The following is an 18,596-nucleotide window of genomic DNA, read 5'->3' as shown; positions in this document are numbered from 1 at the left end:
AGTAGCTTCAGCTTTACTAGATACTGTTAATTGTTCTCTTAATGGTTATACGTGTTACTCACCTATCTGCAAGGTATGAGAGCCCCAATTTTCTACATTTTCATCAAAACTTGACATTTTAATTTTTACCATAGAGATATGACATGCCTTCCCATTTTTAAATTTATAATTCCCACAGTTCTAGAGAGCTTGAAGGTAGTTTTCATGTTTCTTAATATTTCCGTTTTTTTTTCTGGGAATTACTTGTGATATCTTTTACACATTTTCTGTTGGGTGATTTGCCTTTTTACATGAATTTGTAGATGCTCTTTATGTAATCTTTGAGTTACTTGTGTTTCAAGTACTTTATCTCAATCGCTCATCTTTTAGCTTTGGTTGTGGATAAGAAAATCTTTCCCTACTCTTGGGTCATAAAGATTCTTTTATTTTAGCTCAAGTTTTAAAGCTTTGCTTTGTACAGTGAAGTCTTTATCTGGAATTTACTTTTGCATGTGGTATGAGGTAGAGATCTAATTTCATTTTTTTTTCCATATAGATAACCAGTTCCAGCTTTACCCTTTTGTCATTGGTCTATAATGCCACTGCTGTAATATATCAAGACTTTTTTCTATGTGCATAGATCAGTTTCTGGGCTTATAATCTGTTCTATAGGTCTGTTTGTTTATCCCTGTGTCAGAGCCACATTGTCCTATTACCACTTTATACAAATACCTAGTATCTGATAAGAAACATCTTATTGTAAACTTTTTCAAAACTGTTCTTACTATTCTTGATGATTCACTTTTCAAGATAAATTATACAATTGGCTTGTCAAGGTTCATGAAAAATCCTATCTTGCAATTTTGATTGGCATTACATTGTATTTATAGATTACTTTGGAATGAATTGACTATCTTTCAGTTCATGAACATGGTATATCTCCTTTATTCAGGTCTTCCACAATGGCCTTTCAATAATTTTTCATAATTTTTCCTAAAAGGTGTTTGTCATCTTTTATTAGACTTACTCCTAGGTATATTTTCTTTTGTGAATAACAGTATTTTTCTAATTATTTCTAGCATATAGAAGCACTTTGTTTCCTCTTTATGAATATGTTATTCTCTCCTTTTCCAGTAGATGGCAGTAAAATACATTAAGATTTCATTGTTAAGAATCTTTTCTTTCAGTGGTGTCTTTTTCCACTGAAATTAAAATGATTTGTTTTAAAGGTATTGATTCTGAAGTATTTATAAATTATCTCCCTTTGTTCCATTTAGGAGGATAAAAAGAAGCGAGATCGTGACCATGTGGACAGTGAGGCAGAAAAAGAACTCCAGTGTCAGGCTCCTGTAGGATTAGACTTGCCTCCTGAGAAGCCTCTTGCAAGCTCTTTAGCGAAACAAGAAGGTTGGAATAACTCTGAATTGACTGTCCTGAATAAGGAGCCTGAAATTATTTTAAGGATCATAGCCAGGGAAAATGACTGGGTTTTTAGGTTTTAAGTTAAAATTTAAAAGCTGTTTAATTTTTTTTTTAACTTTTCTTATTTCTGTCACTGCTTAAGCGTTTCGAATTAGCTTCATTTTTGAAGTTGATATTCTCGTTCTTCGGCATATTTGTAAGATAAGTGGAATTTCTCTGTGAGATATTTAATGATGGATGTTAGTCATGTATAGAAAGAGAATAAGCTAGACAATACTCTCTAGAAACCTTCCTTTTTAAAACACTCTTTTCCTTTCTTCTTCACTTTAGAAGTAGAACAGACACCCCTTCAAGAAGCTTTGAATCAACTGATGAGACAATTACAGAGGTAAATTTTTTCCAACGTTTTTATAACATGGAGATTGAAATGGGAAATACAGGATCCAGACCACTTCATCATTATTATTATTATTATTATTATTATTATTATTTAAAGCCATATTTTGTGGCCTAAATCCAAATGTACTTGATTTTAAAGTGGATGATAAATATTTTGCCTGGCAATAGAAGTACTCCAAGAGGCTGACTTTTAGATGTTCTCATTTGGTTTGTTTTAACTGGCAGCTTGAAGAGTGTTACATAATACTCTTAATGGCAAATTTCTCCTTAATCTAAAGTAACTTCTGATGTTAAAGCTTTTGTGACCCTCTCTTAAATGTAGAAATTTGTTCTGAAAATTACAATATCTAGATAAAACCAGTGTTCTTAAAAGGGAAGAGAATAAATCAATGTTTATTAAAATATTTGATATTTCTTTTTGCTCAGAATTTGAATTTTTAGCTCAAAGACATTAACATTATTCGCAGAGGATTCATTGGTATGGGCACGCATTCTAACAGTAAACTTTCTCCTCACTGTGTTGGACTTGTATGTCGTCCCCAGAACACATCATAAATAACTTTGAAGTAAAGCCTCTGCGCTGTCTGTTCAACAGCTATTCAGCTTTGCAGTTAAGATCAGAAATCAGTGGCCTCTCTTTCCTTTTTTGTTGTTACAGAACAGTTGAGAAAATTGTATCTCAAGTATTTACACTTGAATGAATCATTCATTGCTTGTCCCAAAGGAGTGAACCAGTAAATATTGAGCATTCCAACTCAGTTAGAATATATGACTATGAAGTGTTTCGGCTACCTTTTAATTTTGCTTCTTGCAACATAAGATCAGAATGTAGATTATTGATGTCACCTTAAAAGAAATCTATCTAACAAGGTCTCTCTTAGACTAGAGATGTTCACACTGCTCAGAACATTTGGGAGAACCCAGAGCCACTTTTTTTGAGTAGTCTTAGTGATTCTTCATCCTTGAGGCTCAGTATAAATGGTGGTAAAAAATATAATTAACCAAGTTTAGTAATAATATTTCTGGTCAAGTGGGACTCTATATTAAAATGACTAATTTTAGGGGATGTAGATAATTTGCTCTGAAGAGGTCCTCCAGAGATACTTCATGGTGTTATTCATGGTAACTACTATGGACAGCATGCATTTGGATATGTAAGTTCCAGACTGGATAGTTTTGCTTATTCTCAGCAATTTTTAGTGTCACTCCTTATGCATCCTTCTGGGAAGAACAGAGGCAGATTCACACACACCTGAGTTCAGATTCCAGCTCTATCTTTTATCGGATTTATGACCTAAATGATTTGACCTTTGAGCCTCAGTATGCTCATCTCTAAGTGAGGATACTACCTCCTTGATGGCCTCTGTGAGGATTAGATATAAAATATATCAATTCCCTACCACTGGTCCTGGCATGTGGTAGATACATTTTTTTAATTGCTATTATTATTTTTTAAACCATTTTTATTGCTGTGATTATTTGTAGTAAGAAAGCTTTGCTTTGCCAAATTTCCAGAGGAAAATATCTGTCTGATGGGCTAATCATATAGAGCAGTGGTTCTCAACCCTGTCAGTACTGGAAATACCAAAACTCATCCCTAGAAAAACCAATGCCTGGACCCACCCTCCTTTCCCCCAAGAGATTCTCATGTAGTGTCTCTAGGGTAAGCCTTCCATCCCACTGGATTTTTGTTTAAAGCTCCTCTAATGATTCTCATGCACAGCCAGAGTTAAGAACCTGAGATAGAAAGCACTGGGTCTCAAGTTTTGGGAATATTATGAGAACCTTTTTAATACCAGTTTTTTGAGCACCCCCCTACACACACAATGGAAGTCCATTAAGAAAAGGTATATACAATTATCCCTTGGTATCCACAGGGGGTTGATTCCAGAAGTCCCACTGAATACCAGAATCCAAGGATGTCCAAATCCCTTGTATAAAATGGCAGTAGTGCAGTGAATACAGTCAGTCCTCCGTATCACACATTTGGGAAACCCACAGATAAAGAGGGCCAGCTATACTCACGGAGATGTACCACTCCTGTGGCCCACCAAGAGTCTAAGCCTTTAGTCAGAAACCAATATGGAAGATTGGAGATGTGCATTCATCATAGTTATTATTCCTGCCTTTTCCTCTATAGTTGATAAAAATACATAGTACTAATCTCCCAGAGTATAAAGCATTGATCTAGGTTAGTCTAGGTTTTTATTTTGTTTCATCTTTCCCTATGTAAGAGATGTTACAAATTAATTAAGCTCTATAGTTTAAAAGATTCTCTGCCTTAAGGGTACAATTTGTATGTGAAATATCTTAACCCTGTTGTTACATAGTTATTAGTTTTTAAAATCATCATTTCAGTTTTCAGTGAAAAACATATTAGCACACAACAGATTCTTTCTACATCTGAAGGGTTTCCTCTTACTTCTGCTCCTTGACCAGTAGATTTGTTTGTAGTAGAAATAAAATTGCCTTTTTCCTGTCTTCACAGAAAAGACCCAAGTGCTTTCTTTTCATTTCCTGTGACTGATTTTATTGCTCCTGGCTACTCCATGATCATTAAACACCCAATGGATTTTAGTACCATGAAAGAAAAGATCAAGAACAATGATTACCAGTCCATAGAAGAACTAAAGGTAACTCTAGTTATTTATGTTGTGTTGGAGAAATAGAGTGAGCCATGCTACAAAGTAACATATCTATTCAATTGAGAGTCAAGCTCTTGGATCTTGTATATACAAAATCTTGGTAGAAATCTGCATGTCTGGTATTCATAATCTCTCTAAAGTTTATCTAAATCTGTATTTTTCTGTCTTAGAAAACATTTTTGAGCTTGGTGATAGAAAACCAGGCAAAATAAGCCATCTGCAGTCAGTCTTTCATTATTTTATGGGTTTTGGTAAAACTTTGAATTTCATTTGTTCTACAAAATATTTTTTCAACCTTTAAAATGAAAAGATGTTTAATTTTTAATTTCAGGTTAACACAGGTAAAATCAATTTTTTTTAATTGAAGTATAGTTGATTCAGGTATATAGCAAAGTGATTCAGTTACTTTTTTTTCAGATTATTTTCTGTATAGGTTATTACAAGATACTGAATAAAATTGATATTTTAATGGAAGCTGATTTAGAGTAGTTTTTTTTTTTCTGTTTCTAGGGACATCTTCTAAAATAGAGAATAAATTGGCTTGTCTAGAAATACTAAAGAGAGGTTTAATTACACTTTCTAGTTTGATGAAAGTCAGTTGCTCCATGAGTTCACTTTGGCTGTATTTGTTTAACATATTTTCTTCAACTTTAAGAAGAAAGAAATTTAAAATGTTAAAGTAAAGGTATTCCAGGCCACCAAGGTGATGTATATGCCTAATGTTATAGTTGAAGCTTTTTCCCTCTTTAAATAGCCTTGGTTTATGTTGATTTGAGAGTTATACTTTCCATTTTAATCTTCCAAAGAAAAGAACGATGTGTTTTTTTTCAATTTGCTCTGTACTAAACCATCATGAACTTAACTGATTTAGGTAATATCAGCTATAGCTTTGTTTTTTCTGTTCTGTTTTCTGTTTCTGTCAGGTTGCGGTGTTCACCTGACATAAGGGCTAGATAGACCCTATTCAGTTACAGAAGGAAAACTGTAGACAGTTAACATTATCTTTACTTGGGCTCTCTTTTTTTCATCCACATTGATCAGCTGAAATTTATGAATAACACCAGCATTTAATTCTATCTTTACTATCAGCTTGAATGTACAGATAATATTTCACTTGCTCTGAAAAAACTGAATTGTTTCAGAGAAATGGAGATTTTTCCCAACTTTTCATCTGGTGAAAATTAGGCTAGAACTGTTCGTTTCAGCATATTTCTGACCTTATTATTGCTTAATGGAAAATTTTTCAGTTTTTTTTTTCTTTTTGTGAATAGTTTTCCTCTGATCTTTCTCTTATGATGACAGGAAGGAGTAAAAGTATGCCCACTAAATGTTTTTGAGCAAATGGTTAAGATTTATCATAATTGAAACAAACAAGTATTTTTAATTTTTTGGAGTTTTCTACATTACTGCATTTTTTTTTTTCCTCAGGAAAATTCAGTAGCCCATTGTAATATTTATTAGCTTATCCAGCTCATTAGGCTATTCAGAGTTATTTTTTTGTTTGTTTTTTGTGTTTTTAATTACATGAAAATTAGGCAGAAAGGTCATTCAGCTTTGTGAATGACCAAGTGCCAATAGACAAAGGTCCAGTAAAACCTAACACATGACAGTTAAGATTCATGGACTCCACAAATTGTCTTAACAGATTACACTTGTAATCGGTAGGATAATCTAGTATTTTCTGGCCAGTTGAAGGCCCAGTGGTCATTTAACGTGCATAGTCATCTAGTGTCTCCCTTCACTTGCCACTCCTCCCCCCAAATATATATTTGATAATTCATAATGGAATGGAAGTTTTTCAGAATATGTATAACAACAGTTCTTAACCTGGGGTCTTTTGGGTAGCCATGGGTGAACCTTTAGGGGGACCAAGAACCTTACAAAATTACATAAAAAATTTTGTGTTCACCTCTGTATGTATACTTGAGGAGGGAATCCATAGCCTTCATCAGATTCTTAGGGATCCAGGACCTAGCAAAATCCTGATTAGAGACTTGGCCAAGAATTGATGATCCATATATATTCATCTATTTTAGATACAATATCAAATTTATTGTGACCCTTGAATCAGTCTTCTCATGCATTCTTTTTTTTAATTGAACTGTAATTGATTTACAATGTTTCAAGTGTACAGCAAAGTGATTCAGTTATTTATATATGTATTCTTTTTCAGATTCTTTTCCATGATAGATTATTAATAAGATATGGAATATAGTTCCCTGTTTTCATATGCCTTTAAATAATATTTAGTCTACCTGTTTACATTAAGTGTTTTAAGTCATCGTCACTAGTTATTAAATAATAGGGCTTGAATGTTTTAGGTTTGGGGGAGAAATTTGGGGGGTCAGATTCTTTTTTGTTGAGTTTTTATCATTTTAGTAAGGCCTTGGCATAATCACTGTACTTTTGGTTATACAATGTATAAATTACATAACCATGAAAATATGCAGTGGAATTGAGTTCTCCAGCACATGTGCATACTTTGAAATTTAAACCAAAAGTACAGTTTTGATAATTTGCCTACTCCAGTTACATGTTGCAACTCTTTGAAGTTGTATGGTTTATTTCTTGTTGGCATGATTTTACAACATTCTGCAAATTATGTTTAACTTATAATAGTATCCAAATACTTAAAAGAAAATTAGTGTAAATGTTTTGCCATTTTTGCTCAGTTAATTTGAATTTGGTGGAAAATATTGTAATAATTTAGCATTGACTCAGTTTTCAGTCAAGATCTGAAATAAAATATTTAATTCATAAATGGAAAATTTAAATGTTTGTTTTGTGGGGGAAGGGTATAGATGAGTGGTTGAGTATGTGCTTAGCATGCATAAGGTCCTGGGTTCAATCTTTAGTACCTCCATTAAATAAATGAGTAAACCTAATTACCCACACACACACAAAAAACTAATTTTCGAAAAAGCCTTTTAAAAAGTTTATTTGAAAGCTAAGAATATTTTTTAATTAAATGAACTACTCAGTTAAAATTATTAAGTATAAGGTAGAAGTGTTTTCTTCTCATTCTTTTTGTGTGCAGTAAGATCATACTGAGGAAACCCATTTTAAAATTTCACCCTGAACTAAAATTTTTATAGTTACTATAGAATGTTTAAGAATTTTGTAAAGGAATATAATAGGATGTTTAAATTGATTTAGCAGTGTTTGCTTTCTTAGTGATTTTTAAAGCATAGTAAATTGCTATTAATGTTGTTTAATAAACAATAAAAGAAAAGGATAGGGGTTTTGTTGTTGTTGTTATTTTTAGTTTTTTGAGGACCTGCATGATTTCAAACCAGGACAGAAGGGTACTTTGTTTCATTTTAACGCATTTCCCCTTTACTATTTTCTTTGCAGGATAACTTCAAACTAATGTGTACTAATGCTATGATTTACAATAAACCAGAGACCATTTATTATAAAGCTGCAAAGAAGCTATTGCACTCAGGGATGAAAATTCTTAGCCAGGTAAAGGAAATTTTTTCTCATAAATAATAATTATTATAAAGTTTGTATCCCTTTGTTTTTTGGTCTGAGTGATACAGATCTAGTACAGTACTGGTTTTATAGGCAGGTCATATTAAAGTAGGAAATATTAAATGAAAAAAATTTAACATAAGAAAATTAAAGCAGGAAGAGTCTCATTTGGAATTGATACAAATAAATATTGGCATTCACTTGTAATTATTTATTTAGAGGCTTTTGAATTGGTATTCACTAGATAGACTTACGTTTGCTGTGAAAGAAACATTAACTTGAGTTCCCGGATAGGATAGATTAGATGCGTAATGAAATCTTGTAGGAGGAAAGTGCTCTTATTTCCCTTTGTAGGGGTGGAATCTAACTTTCTGATGAAGTACAGGAGTTGAAGAAAGCAAGAAACAAAATATACTAATGAGCAATAACTTGAAATTGTCTCAAAGCCACCTCCCCACAGGAGCAGACTCTCCCTTGAAGGACAAGAACTGGTGCATAGTAAGGCGTTTGAGGTGAGAGAGACGTGCACAGAGACACAGACACATCATCAGGCTTCATGAGGGAGCTTAAACGAGATAACTTAGTCAGAACAGAGAGACTGTACATAGGAGTGAAAGTTCTAGGAGCTTCCCCTCGGAGCAATGGCTGATGAAAGACCTTGAAGGGTAAATTTATGGTTGTATACATCTACTGTGAGAAAGGAGCACTCACAAAATAAGTCACTTCTTTTGAGGTTTTACTCACAGCTCTGAGTAAGATGGGAAATTAACTAAGACATTCCTGGCACTTTACCATGGAAGGAAGTCAGAAGACTACGTTTTAGCTCTTTTCCACTAACTTGTGAACCTTGGGCAAGACATTAACCTCTCTGGGCCGCAGTGTTCTCATCTTTAGAGAAGAAGGTTTAATCTGAGATCTCCAAGATGATTGCTAGAATTAATGTGCTGATTCTAGGTAAGAGCTGGAGTAGGGAGGAAACCAAGAAGGACAAGATAGGAGAGAGATTTTGCAAAGAAGAAATGAGTGGGTATATGGACATTGGAAGAAGAAAAAAGAAATCAGAGTCAAGGACTTGAGCTCAGGCTCAGGAGTTAGAGGATAGTAGAAATGAGTCATGTGTAGATGCACATGGTTTTCCAAGTTTTATGGTGATCATTTGTATCGCAGTTTTACATTTAAAGAATTGCCTTGGTGTGCAGATGTCTGAGTGTCTGTGTGATTGGCTCTGAAAGATTCTTGGATCTACTTAACTGGGGAAAGAAAAACATTTGAGAATTGATGATCATCCTTGCACTCCTAATATTTAGACAGCATCAGTTTCCACCCTTTCCTAAAGACTTGAGAAACTAATGTAAGCCCGTTACCTGTCTTTGGCGAAATCTGCAGAGAGAAGAGGAACATAAAGTGTTTATCTCAATCTTCGGAGAGAGACTTCGAATCCAAAACCAAGCCATATTCCAGTTTTTAAAACCTGCTAATACTTTTATTTCATATTTGAAGTAAAAATGCCTCCAGCAAATGCAGTCTTTAGTCACTCCGAAATATGTACATTGAATTTTTAGGATAAAGTTTAATTCGCAGACTATAACATATCCAAAGTAAATTTATCAAGTTTGATTTACCCCTGTTTTCCCATCTCTAAATAATGTAGTTACTATAACATGCAAAAGATTCCAGTATCTCTTGCGTTTTACTGAAGGTAGGATGGCTGGAAGCAAAGAAAATGAGCTTTCTTCTCTACTTTCTCTTTTCTCTCTCGCTTTTTTCCCTTTTTTCAGATCTTCCTGTTGAGGAGCCCTACCCATCCTGTGCTATAGCTTCCTGTTGACTGTTCTCTCCACCCTAGTTGGGAGGGATCCTTAACAGCAGTGATTTTTAAACATTTAACTTTAGACCTTCTGAGTTACTCTTCTAATAACACATTTCCCAAGAGAGCCCAGCACACCCTTCCATGAATGGTATCTTTTCAAAGATAACTTGAATTTTCGGTGTAAAGATTATAGAGTGATCTTTCATCATTTTTTTTCAGTTACACACAAATAGTGACTATTAGTAGATATGTTATTTTTATAAAGAAAGTACATGTATAGAATAACACTTTTGATCTCCTAAGTATAGTAAATGCTGCATTATAGTATACACAATATTATTTGTAGTGCAGTGACTTTGGTTCACCAGCCACTAATTACCAGACTAATCAAGGTTCAAGTCCTGGCTGTTGTTGAGCTGCAATGTGACCTTAGGCAGGCCTCATAACCCTGCTCAGCCTTTTTCCGGTCATGTAAAATGGCCTAACAGTAGTACTTACCTCACAGAATTATGCCTGGTGTGTGGGTAAGCACTCAGTAGGTATTAGCTATTATTAACGGCAAAGACTCAAGCCATTTTAGTCATTTGTAAAATTGAGAATTGATATAGTATGCTGGTTTAGACATTTTAATGCCAAAACAGAAGGACATCGGTTTCAGAGTAAAAGTAATGAAACTCACCTTTTTTCTATGATGTATTGAAATTTGGAAAATGTGTCTAATTGAATTATTTTAATTTTACACATACTATGTTTTTAAAGATTCCCCAAATATTCTTAACTTAGGTTCTGCTTTATAAAATTCTAGAATGGAAATTAAGGAGGTTACCGAGAACTTTGTCGTCTAAGCCCATTCATTTAACCAACATCTATTGAATACCTACTATGTGCCAACCTGTTTCAGGTGCTAGAAATAAATGAATTAAGAAATGGCTTACGTGACATACACAAGGGGAAACACAAAAGGCCAATAAACACATACAGAAATAATGACACTCACTAATATTTTTATGTTATGTTATCTTATGTTAAAATAAGACCTGTTTTTAAAAATCAGATTAGCAGTCTTTTTAAAAAATAGTAGTACCATTCAGTTTGCCAGGCATACAGAGAAAATTTCAAACACTGGTAAAAGTTTTAAATACTAATATATAAGTTAATATAGCTTTTCTGGAAGGCAGCTTGGCAGTAAGTAGTATTTCATCCCCTTTGACCTAGTGTTTTTTACTTCTAGGATTTATCCTAAAGAGATAGAGATTCCTAGAAACTTATTTATAATAATGGAAACTTGGAAATAAGCTAAATGTCCAATAGGAAGTTGTTAATTAAACTATGGGATGCACATGGGATGAAATACTATTTAATGATACAGAGGGGAGATGATTGCAATTTATTAACTGAAAAAAAAAATTTTGCTTGTTACAAAATGTCCAGTATAATTCCAGTTAGCTAATGTGTGTAATCTTTAGAAAAATACTAGAATGATAAACCTGTTAACATTTCTCCTCTCTGAATAATAAATTAACAAGGTTTTTATTTTCTCTACCCATATCTTTGTCTACAATAAAAAATATTACTTAAATAGTTGTTTTAAAGATTATTTTTACAATATTTTAAAATTATAGTCCAGTAAAAAAGGGTCCATTTGTTGAGGCTCTCACAGTTCACACTGCTAACACAGCAGAGTATGATGAGGAAAGGCCCCATCATGAGAGGCAAGAGCCCTGGTCTTAGTCACTTTTTCTGTGACCTTAGGTGCGTCATTTAGCATTTCTGGGCTACATTGTTCTTACTTGAATTACTTCTGGTCCTGTCCAGTTCTTAGTTTTTATTATTCTGTAGAAGTCTTCCCTGCTGTTGCTATGCAGCCCTAAGGAGACTGCACTCCATATTTTATCCAGTGACAACACTCAGAATTAAAAGGGAGAATAGTCACTAGGAACAAATCTGCCTGTTTAACATTTGTCCAGAAACCTCAAGCCCTTAACCATGATGAAAATTTCACAGCATATCAGTGCAGTGGAAAATTCAGCACGTTTCACAAAATAAAAACAAGACTTTTTCAGTTAGAACATTATATGCTCTGAGAAAGAAGCTATGCTAGCAGCCTTTTGTTCTCCTTGAGGCATGTTTTCACAGAGAGGAATGCCAAAGTCATCAGTGACCATCCCTTGGTACCAGAATATAAGGGATCGTCACGTGTTCAGATGCTCCAGATTTTAAATATCTGATATTTCTTAAATTTCAAAAGAGAACTCATTCTGTTAAATATAAAATTTTAACATACTATTAAACTAAATTTTACTTTTAAAATATAGTGCTGCAAAGAATACTTTGTCTTTATTCAAAGTTTCTCTTCTGTGAACTTTCTGATGATGCAGTAAAGTTATAAAAAGCTTTCTCTTATGTCGGAAATGATCTGAATTAAAGGAACAGATATTATTGTCCTGGTTCCTAAATATTCTACTTTGTTGGTATGATTACATTTAATTGTTTTTCTTCCCTAGTTAATGACAGCATAAGTGCAAACTTGTGGGAAAAAAAGAATGCATTACTTTAAAAATGAATGACAAACATGCAATAAGAATATTCTTGAATATTTGTAGGAGAGAATTCAGAGCCTGAAGCAGAGCATAGACTTCATGGCAGACTTGCAGAAAAGTCGAAAGCAGAAAGATAAAACAGACACGTCTCAGAGTGGGGAGGACAGCAGCTGCTGGCAGAGAGAGAGGGAAGACTCCGGAGACGCTGAGGCACCAGCCTTCAAGAGCCCCAATAAGGAAAATAAAAAGTAAAAAATCTTTGAAATACTAGGGTTAAGCAGTCTTTTTCAAGCCAGTTCAGGGGGGAAAATACTGACTGGGGCCCTGCCTTAGGTCGGTGGTGGATTGGGTTTTGTCATGAAAGTCCATTTTGATGATATGATACCCCTATTCTCATACAGAGCACTATATAGAATTAGCCCAACACAGCTCAGAAAATAGTTCTGAATATGTATTCTTTATGAAAGTAGTTTTAAAACCAATAAATTATCTTTAGAGATCTTTAGAGTCAGTGAGTTTATTTTAATAGAACTATCTGTTTAAGAAAAAAAGTGTTTTCATTACCTTTTTCTATGAAGGAATTGAGAGTACTTTTAAGCCTAAGCACAGTTAAAGCTACTTTCTAAACAGATGGGCTGTCACTGGGATGTGTGCGTGTTTTCCACTCAATGTCAGTTGGTAGGAGCAGTAATGAACCACTGGTCCTACCAGGCAGCAGCTGGCACGGCCAGATGCAGTCATGTATGTCCCACTCGCACCATAGCCCACCAGCCCTGATGCCCAGCACTTTGCTGTCAACTCTGGGAGGGGGTTGTAGTTAACAGTTTGGGATTTCTGCTGTCATAATGCAATGGAGGTAAACTTGTGGCAGGGTTTTGCTATATTTCTAAGACTTAATACATTTTTAAATGTATGTTTATTTTAAATTTAAATTTTAAAAATTGAACTTGAAACAAATTATCAAACAAATTGTGCGCCCCTTCTTTAAAATATATTTGAGGTGGAGTTCATTTTTATGAACATACTAAGAAAAGCATTTAAAGCAAATAACACTGGACACAAAAAGGGAAAGAACTAACCAGTATACTTGGTTTGCCTTATTAGTTGTGTGTTATCAGGGCCCCTTACCAGACTGTTAAGGAACAGTTTTAATTGGTGTCAGTAGTACAGATGTCTCCTCTACTTTAACTGTACTCATTTTTGGAATTACATTTTAATATTTTCATCTTACTCTTTTTTTTTACTTAGTATTAATGTGTGTTTTCAGGAAAGACAAAGATGTACTTGAAGATAAATTTAAAAGCAACAATTTAGAAAGAGAGCAGGAGCAGATTGACCGCATTGTTAAGGAATCTGGAGGAAAGCTGACCAGGCGGCTTGCTAATAGTCAGGTGATCGAGCTTTTCCTTTCTTTTCATTACCTACTGATTTCAGGTTGTCTGAAACTTTTAAGTTTTTAAGTTTCTTGTGTACTTTTAATCCGTATCTGCCGTAGAACTCTTTAGGACCACACATAGAAGAAAAAGTAATAATGTATTTGTTTGTAAAAGTACATGATTAATATTATCCTCTATTACTGGGTAGAAGGACTTGGGGTTTGTTTTGTTTTGTTTTTTAAGTGAAGTTAATGTGTTCTAAAGTTGGAAAATGAACCATGTACTTTAAGCTTAAAAGAAAGCGTTTATCACTGGTCTTTTGCAATCATATTGTTTACACATTGTTTCTAAAACCAAATGAATTAATACATGACTTTGGGCAAGGTACTCCCCTTCCCTAGTATTCAGTGTCCTTTTTTAATAATGTAAGCAGAACTAGGTGGCCTTAATGACCCACACAGCTCTTTAAATTCTGAGATTTCTCTAACCTTCACTTCTTTAACCCACTTGTGTACATAGAGACAGGTATGAAAGTTGATATGAGTGTAATGATGGAGCCACCTATAATACTAGTTTGACTAAGGTAAGGTTTTCTGGTGAGCTATATATGTATCTGTATATGGTATATAAAACTGTTTATACCAACTGAATACTTTGGGTCATTGCAGTGTGAATTTGAAAGGAGGAAACCAGATGGAACAACAACACTGGGTCTCCTGCATCCTGTGGATCCTGTTGTAGGAGGTACTTTCACAAAATCAGACTGTGCATGAACTTGATGCTACCTAGGTTAACGTTTTAAAGCAACAAGTCTGAATATTGTTAAACCCAACTATATCATTATCCACAATGAACTTGGCCAGGCATTGTGTATTTCATGGTAACAGCTGGCCTAGCTTTATTTTATCCCAAAATAGGTACAGCAGATCAGCTTTATTAAAATATAAAGTTCGTGGAATATCATATTCACCATTAACAAAGCAAAATATTAATTTCTAGCCCTAGGTTTAAGAGACTGTGGGGTAAAGACTCAGTTATTTCTTTAAGTATCTCAAAGCCCTCAGATCATGGCATAATAAATTTAACTGACGTTTTAATTTCAGGGAATAGAATGAATATATATACCATGCAGTACCTTAATGGTAATGGAATAATGTATATGTCTTCCCTGTGGTTGATAGGAAGTTTATTAAGGTTGGGAATCACTGTTTTAGAACCTCGGTCATATTTATATTTTCTCAAATGATATGTTAATGGAGAGAATATAGGGAATATTTTGAAATTTTTTTTAACATTTTTTATTGATTTATAATCATTTTACAATGTGTCAAATTCCAGTGTTCAGCACAATTTTTCAGTCATTCATGGACATATACACACTCATTGTCACATTTTTTTCTCTGTGATTTATCATAACATTTTGTGTATATTTCCCTGTGCTATACAGTGTAATCTTGTTTATCTATTCTACAGTTTTGAAATCCCAGTCTATCCCTTCCCACCCTCTACCCCCCTGGTAACCGCAGGTCTGTATTCTCTGTCCATGAGTCTATTTCTGTCCTGTATTTACACTTTGTTTTTGTTTGTTTGTTTGTTTCTTAGATTCCACATATGAGTGATCTCATATGGTATTTTTCTTTCTCTTTCTGGCTTACTTCACTTAGAATGACATTCTCTAGGAACATCCATGTTGCTGCAAATGGCATTATGTTGTCGGTTTTTATGGCTGAGTAGTATTCCATTGTATAAATATACCACATCTTCTTTATCCAGTCACCTGTTGATGGACATTTAGGCTGTTTCCATGTTTTGACTATTGTAAATAGTGCTGCTATGAACATTGGGGTGCAGGTGTCATCCTGAAGTAGATTTCCTTCTGGATACAAGCCCAGGAGTGGGATTCCTGGGTCATATGGTAAGTCTATTCCTAGTCTTTTGAGGACTCTCCACACTGTTTTCCACAGTGGCTGCACCAAACTGCATTCCCACCAGCAGTGTAGGAGGGTTCCCCTTTCTCCACAGCCTCTCCAGCATTTGTCATTTTTGGATTTTTGAATGACGGCCATTCTGACTGGTGTGAGGTGATACCTCATTGTAGTTTTGATTTGCATTTCTCTGACAATTAGTGATATTGAGCATTTTTTCATGTGCTTTTTGATCATTTGTATGTCTTCCTTGGAGAATTGCTTGTTTAGGTCTTCTGTCCATTTTTGGATTGGGTTGTTTATTTTTTTCTTATTGAGTCGTATGAGCTGCTTATATATTTTGGAGATCAAGCCTTTGTCGGTTTCACTTGCAAAAATTTTCTCCCATTCCGTAGGTTTTCTTCTTGTTTTATTTCTGGTTTCCTTTGCTCTGCAGAAGCTTGTAAGTTTCATTAGGTCCCATTTGTTTATTCTTGCTTTTATTTCTTCTAGGAGAAAATTTTTGAAATGTATGTCAGATAATGTTTTGCCTATGTCTTCCTCTAGGAGGTTTATTGTATCTTGTCTTATGTTTAAGTCTTTAATCCATTTTGAGTTGATTTTTGTATATGGTGTAAGGGTGTGTTCTAGCTTCATTGTTTTACATGCTGCTGTCCAGTTTTCCCAACACCATTTGCTGAAGAGACTGTCTTTATTCCATTGTATATTCTTGCCTCCTTTGTCGAAGATTAGTTGACCAAAGGTTTGTGGGTTCATTTCTGGGCTCTCTATTCTGTTCCATTGGTCCATATTTCTGTTTTGGTACCAATACCATGCTGTCTTGATGACTGTAGCTCTATAGTATTGTCTGAAGTCTGGGAGAGTTATTCCTCCAGCCTCTTTCTTTCTCTTCAGTAATGCTTTAGCAATTCTAGGTCTTTGATGGTTCCATATAAATTTTATTATGCTTTGTTCTAGTTCTGTGAAATATGTCCTGGGTAATTGGATAGGGATTGCATTAAATCTGTAGATTGCCTTGGGCAGTGTGACCATTTTAACAATATTGATTCTTCCAATCCAAGAGCATGGAATATCTTTCCATTTTTTCATATCTTCTTTAATTTCCTTCATCAATGGTTTATAGTTTTCTGTGTATTATTCTTTCACCTCCTTGGTTAGATTTTGAAATTTGATGTAAGAATGGGAAATTTTTGTCATTCTGAGAGAGGAAAAATCATAAGTTGTGATAAGCAAATATGAGAATATTGTTTTATAAATACCTGTTTTCATACTGTCATGAGGAGAGAGATAATCGGAGATACAAAAATGAATTATGACAGTTAGGAAATAGTCTCCAGTACTTACTGTTTTGCTATGAGCAAGGCTCTGTATTAGGAGCATGAGGTGCAGCTAGGTGTACAAAGGGAACAGAACAGGAAGAGACAAGTCCCTTCCTCTTGCGTCCTGTGGGGTGGGGAAAGGAGGACACAAGCAAAAATAATGTAAACCTTGTCCACCACGAATCAGTACGACAGAGGAACGGAGCAGCTGTGGTAGTCCGTAACAGGAGTGTCTAGTGTCTGGGGATGTTTAGATTAATCCCAAAATAGTGAGTAAGGAATTGGGGAATAGCAGGTAGAAGAAACTGAAGCAGAGAAGAGCTTGATGCACTTGAAGACTGAAAGGGTGAGCCTGTCGATGTTCTCAGCATCCACTCTTGACTGTGCAGAGGAGAACACTGATAGGCTCCTGTACTTAGAAGAAAAAGAACTGGTGCTATGTTTTGAAACAAAACTCATTTTTTTACTTTTTTATGAAATTTTCATAGTAGAATTTTTTAGGGTTTCAGGTCAAAGAAAATGCCACAGAATTAAGAACATTGCCCTTTCTAGTATGGCTGTGGGGAAATTTTGAAAAGAGATGCAACTAGGTTGATTTAGGTGACACCTTAAGACCTACATCCCTCTGGGAGTGCAAGATTTGCAGACACTAATATATATAAAATAGATAAACAACAAGTTCATACTGTATAGCACAGGGAACTATATTCAGTATCTTGTAACTTATGGTGAAAAAGAATGTGAAAATGAATATATGTATATTCATGTATGACTGAAGGATTGTGCTGTACACCAGAAATTGACACAACATTGTAAACGGACTGTACTTCAATAAAAATACGTATGCCAAAAAAAAAAAAAAAAGATCTACCCCTTTCTTTGTACCTGAGGTTCTGGTCTCTGCTCTTGGTGTGATTTTCTGGGTTTCCCATTCCTGTAGACATTATCAGCTGTGGCCAAAATTTGACTCCTCACACTTAGAGCAGCTCCCTCAGGAGACCAGTTTCTGGCTTACAGTAGAAGATGCCCCTGTCCACCCCGAGTTTCATCCTCCTGGTTGGAGGTGCCAGTACCAGTTAGGACACCAAATTCCAGACTGCTTACCAAGGAAAGAAGATCTGATTTAGATGTTCGAAGGTTCTCACAAGTGCTTTTTTTGTCACACTGATGACCTGTGGCAATAGAATCTCTTGCAGTGTGGTCATGTTAGGAAAACCAGGACTCTTCTTGAGGAGACAGCAGCCTTCCTGTGGGATTTTGCTGGAGACCACGTTTTCTCCTGCTGTCATCCTTCTCAGTTCTTGTGCTTATATCACAGATTTCCAGTGTCATTATGGGGGTTCATTCCTGATTCACATCTTTAAAGGCTATCTTCCTTGCACTACAAGTCTGTCTCTTGCGAATATTAATTTATCCTCACTGTATTATGGATTCTTGTCATTAATTGGGTATTCTCTCTTACCCAGTCTTTTACTTGACCTTTTCTGCTGCTTTACTTCTACTGTCTTAACGTTAAAAGGCCCAGCTTTTAAACATGTTTTTTTAAGTGAAGTGTGCCACATGATTATAAAGAATTCCAGGAAGCAGTAGAATATAATGGAAAGGACCAGATTTTGTTCCTGGCTGCATTCCTGCCATTCTAAGCTCAGGTTTTCTTACGTTAGAAATGGGGATAGTGAGGGCTGCCCGGCGTCCTGTGGATGGCAC

General features: G+C 34.9%; 1 protein-coding gene across 6 annotated transcripts in view; it reads left to right on the top strand.

The window, feature by feature from the left end:
* The window catches only part of BRD7 (bromodomain containing 7), a 53,201-nt gene that overhangs the window by 12,177 nt on the left and 22,428 nt on the right, over positions 1–18,596 (top strand). For all 6 annotated transcript variants that reach the window (XM_072967344.1, XM_072967342.1, XM_072967343.1 and 3 more), the window contains exons 3-9: positions 1,257–1,386; positions 1,732–1,789; positions 4,289–4,433; positions 7,800–7,910; positions 12,333–12,517; positions 13,537–13,660; positions 14,314–14,389. In XM_072967344.1, the coding sequence (XP_072823445.1) occupies positions 1,257–1,386; positions 1,732–1,789; positions 4,289–4,433; positions 7,800–7,910; positions 12,333–12,517; positions 13,537–13,660; positions 14,314–14,389 (829 nt within the window). The remainder of the gene's footprint in view (positions 1–1,256; positions 1,387–1,731; positions 1,790–4,288; positions 4,434–7,799; positions 7,911–12,332; positions 12,518–13,536; positions 13,661–14,313; positions 14,390–18,596) is intronic.

This window comes from Vicugna pacos, chromosome 9 (assembly GCF_048564905.1).
Source record: "Vicugna pacos chromosome 9, VicPac4, whole genome shotgun sequence".
Classification (NCBI taxonomy): Eukaryota; Metazoa; Chordata; class Mammalia; order Artiodactyla; family Camelidae; genus Vicugna; species Vicugna pacos.
Note: the sequence above shows the minus strand (reverse complement) of the source record. Positions and strands in the feature narration are given on the sequence as shown.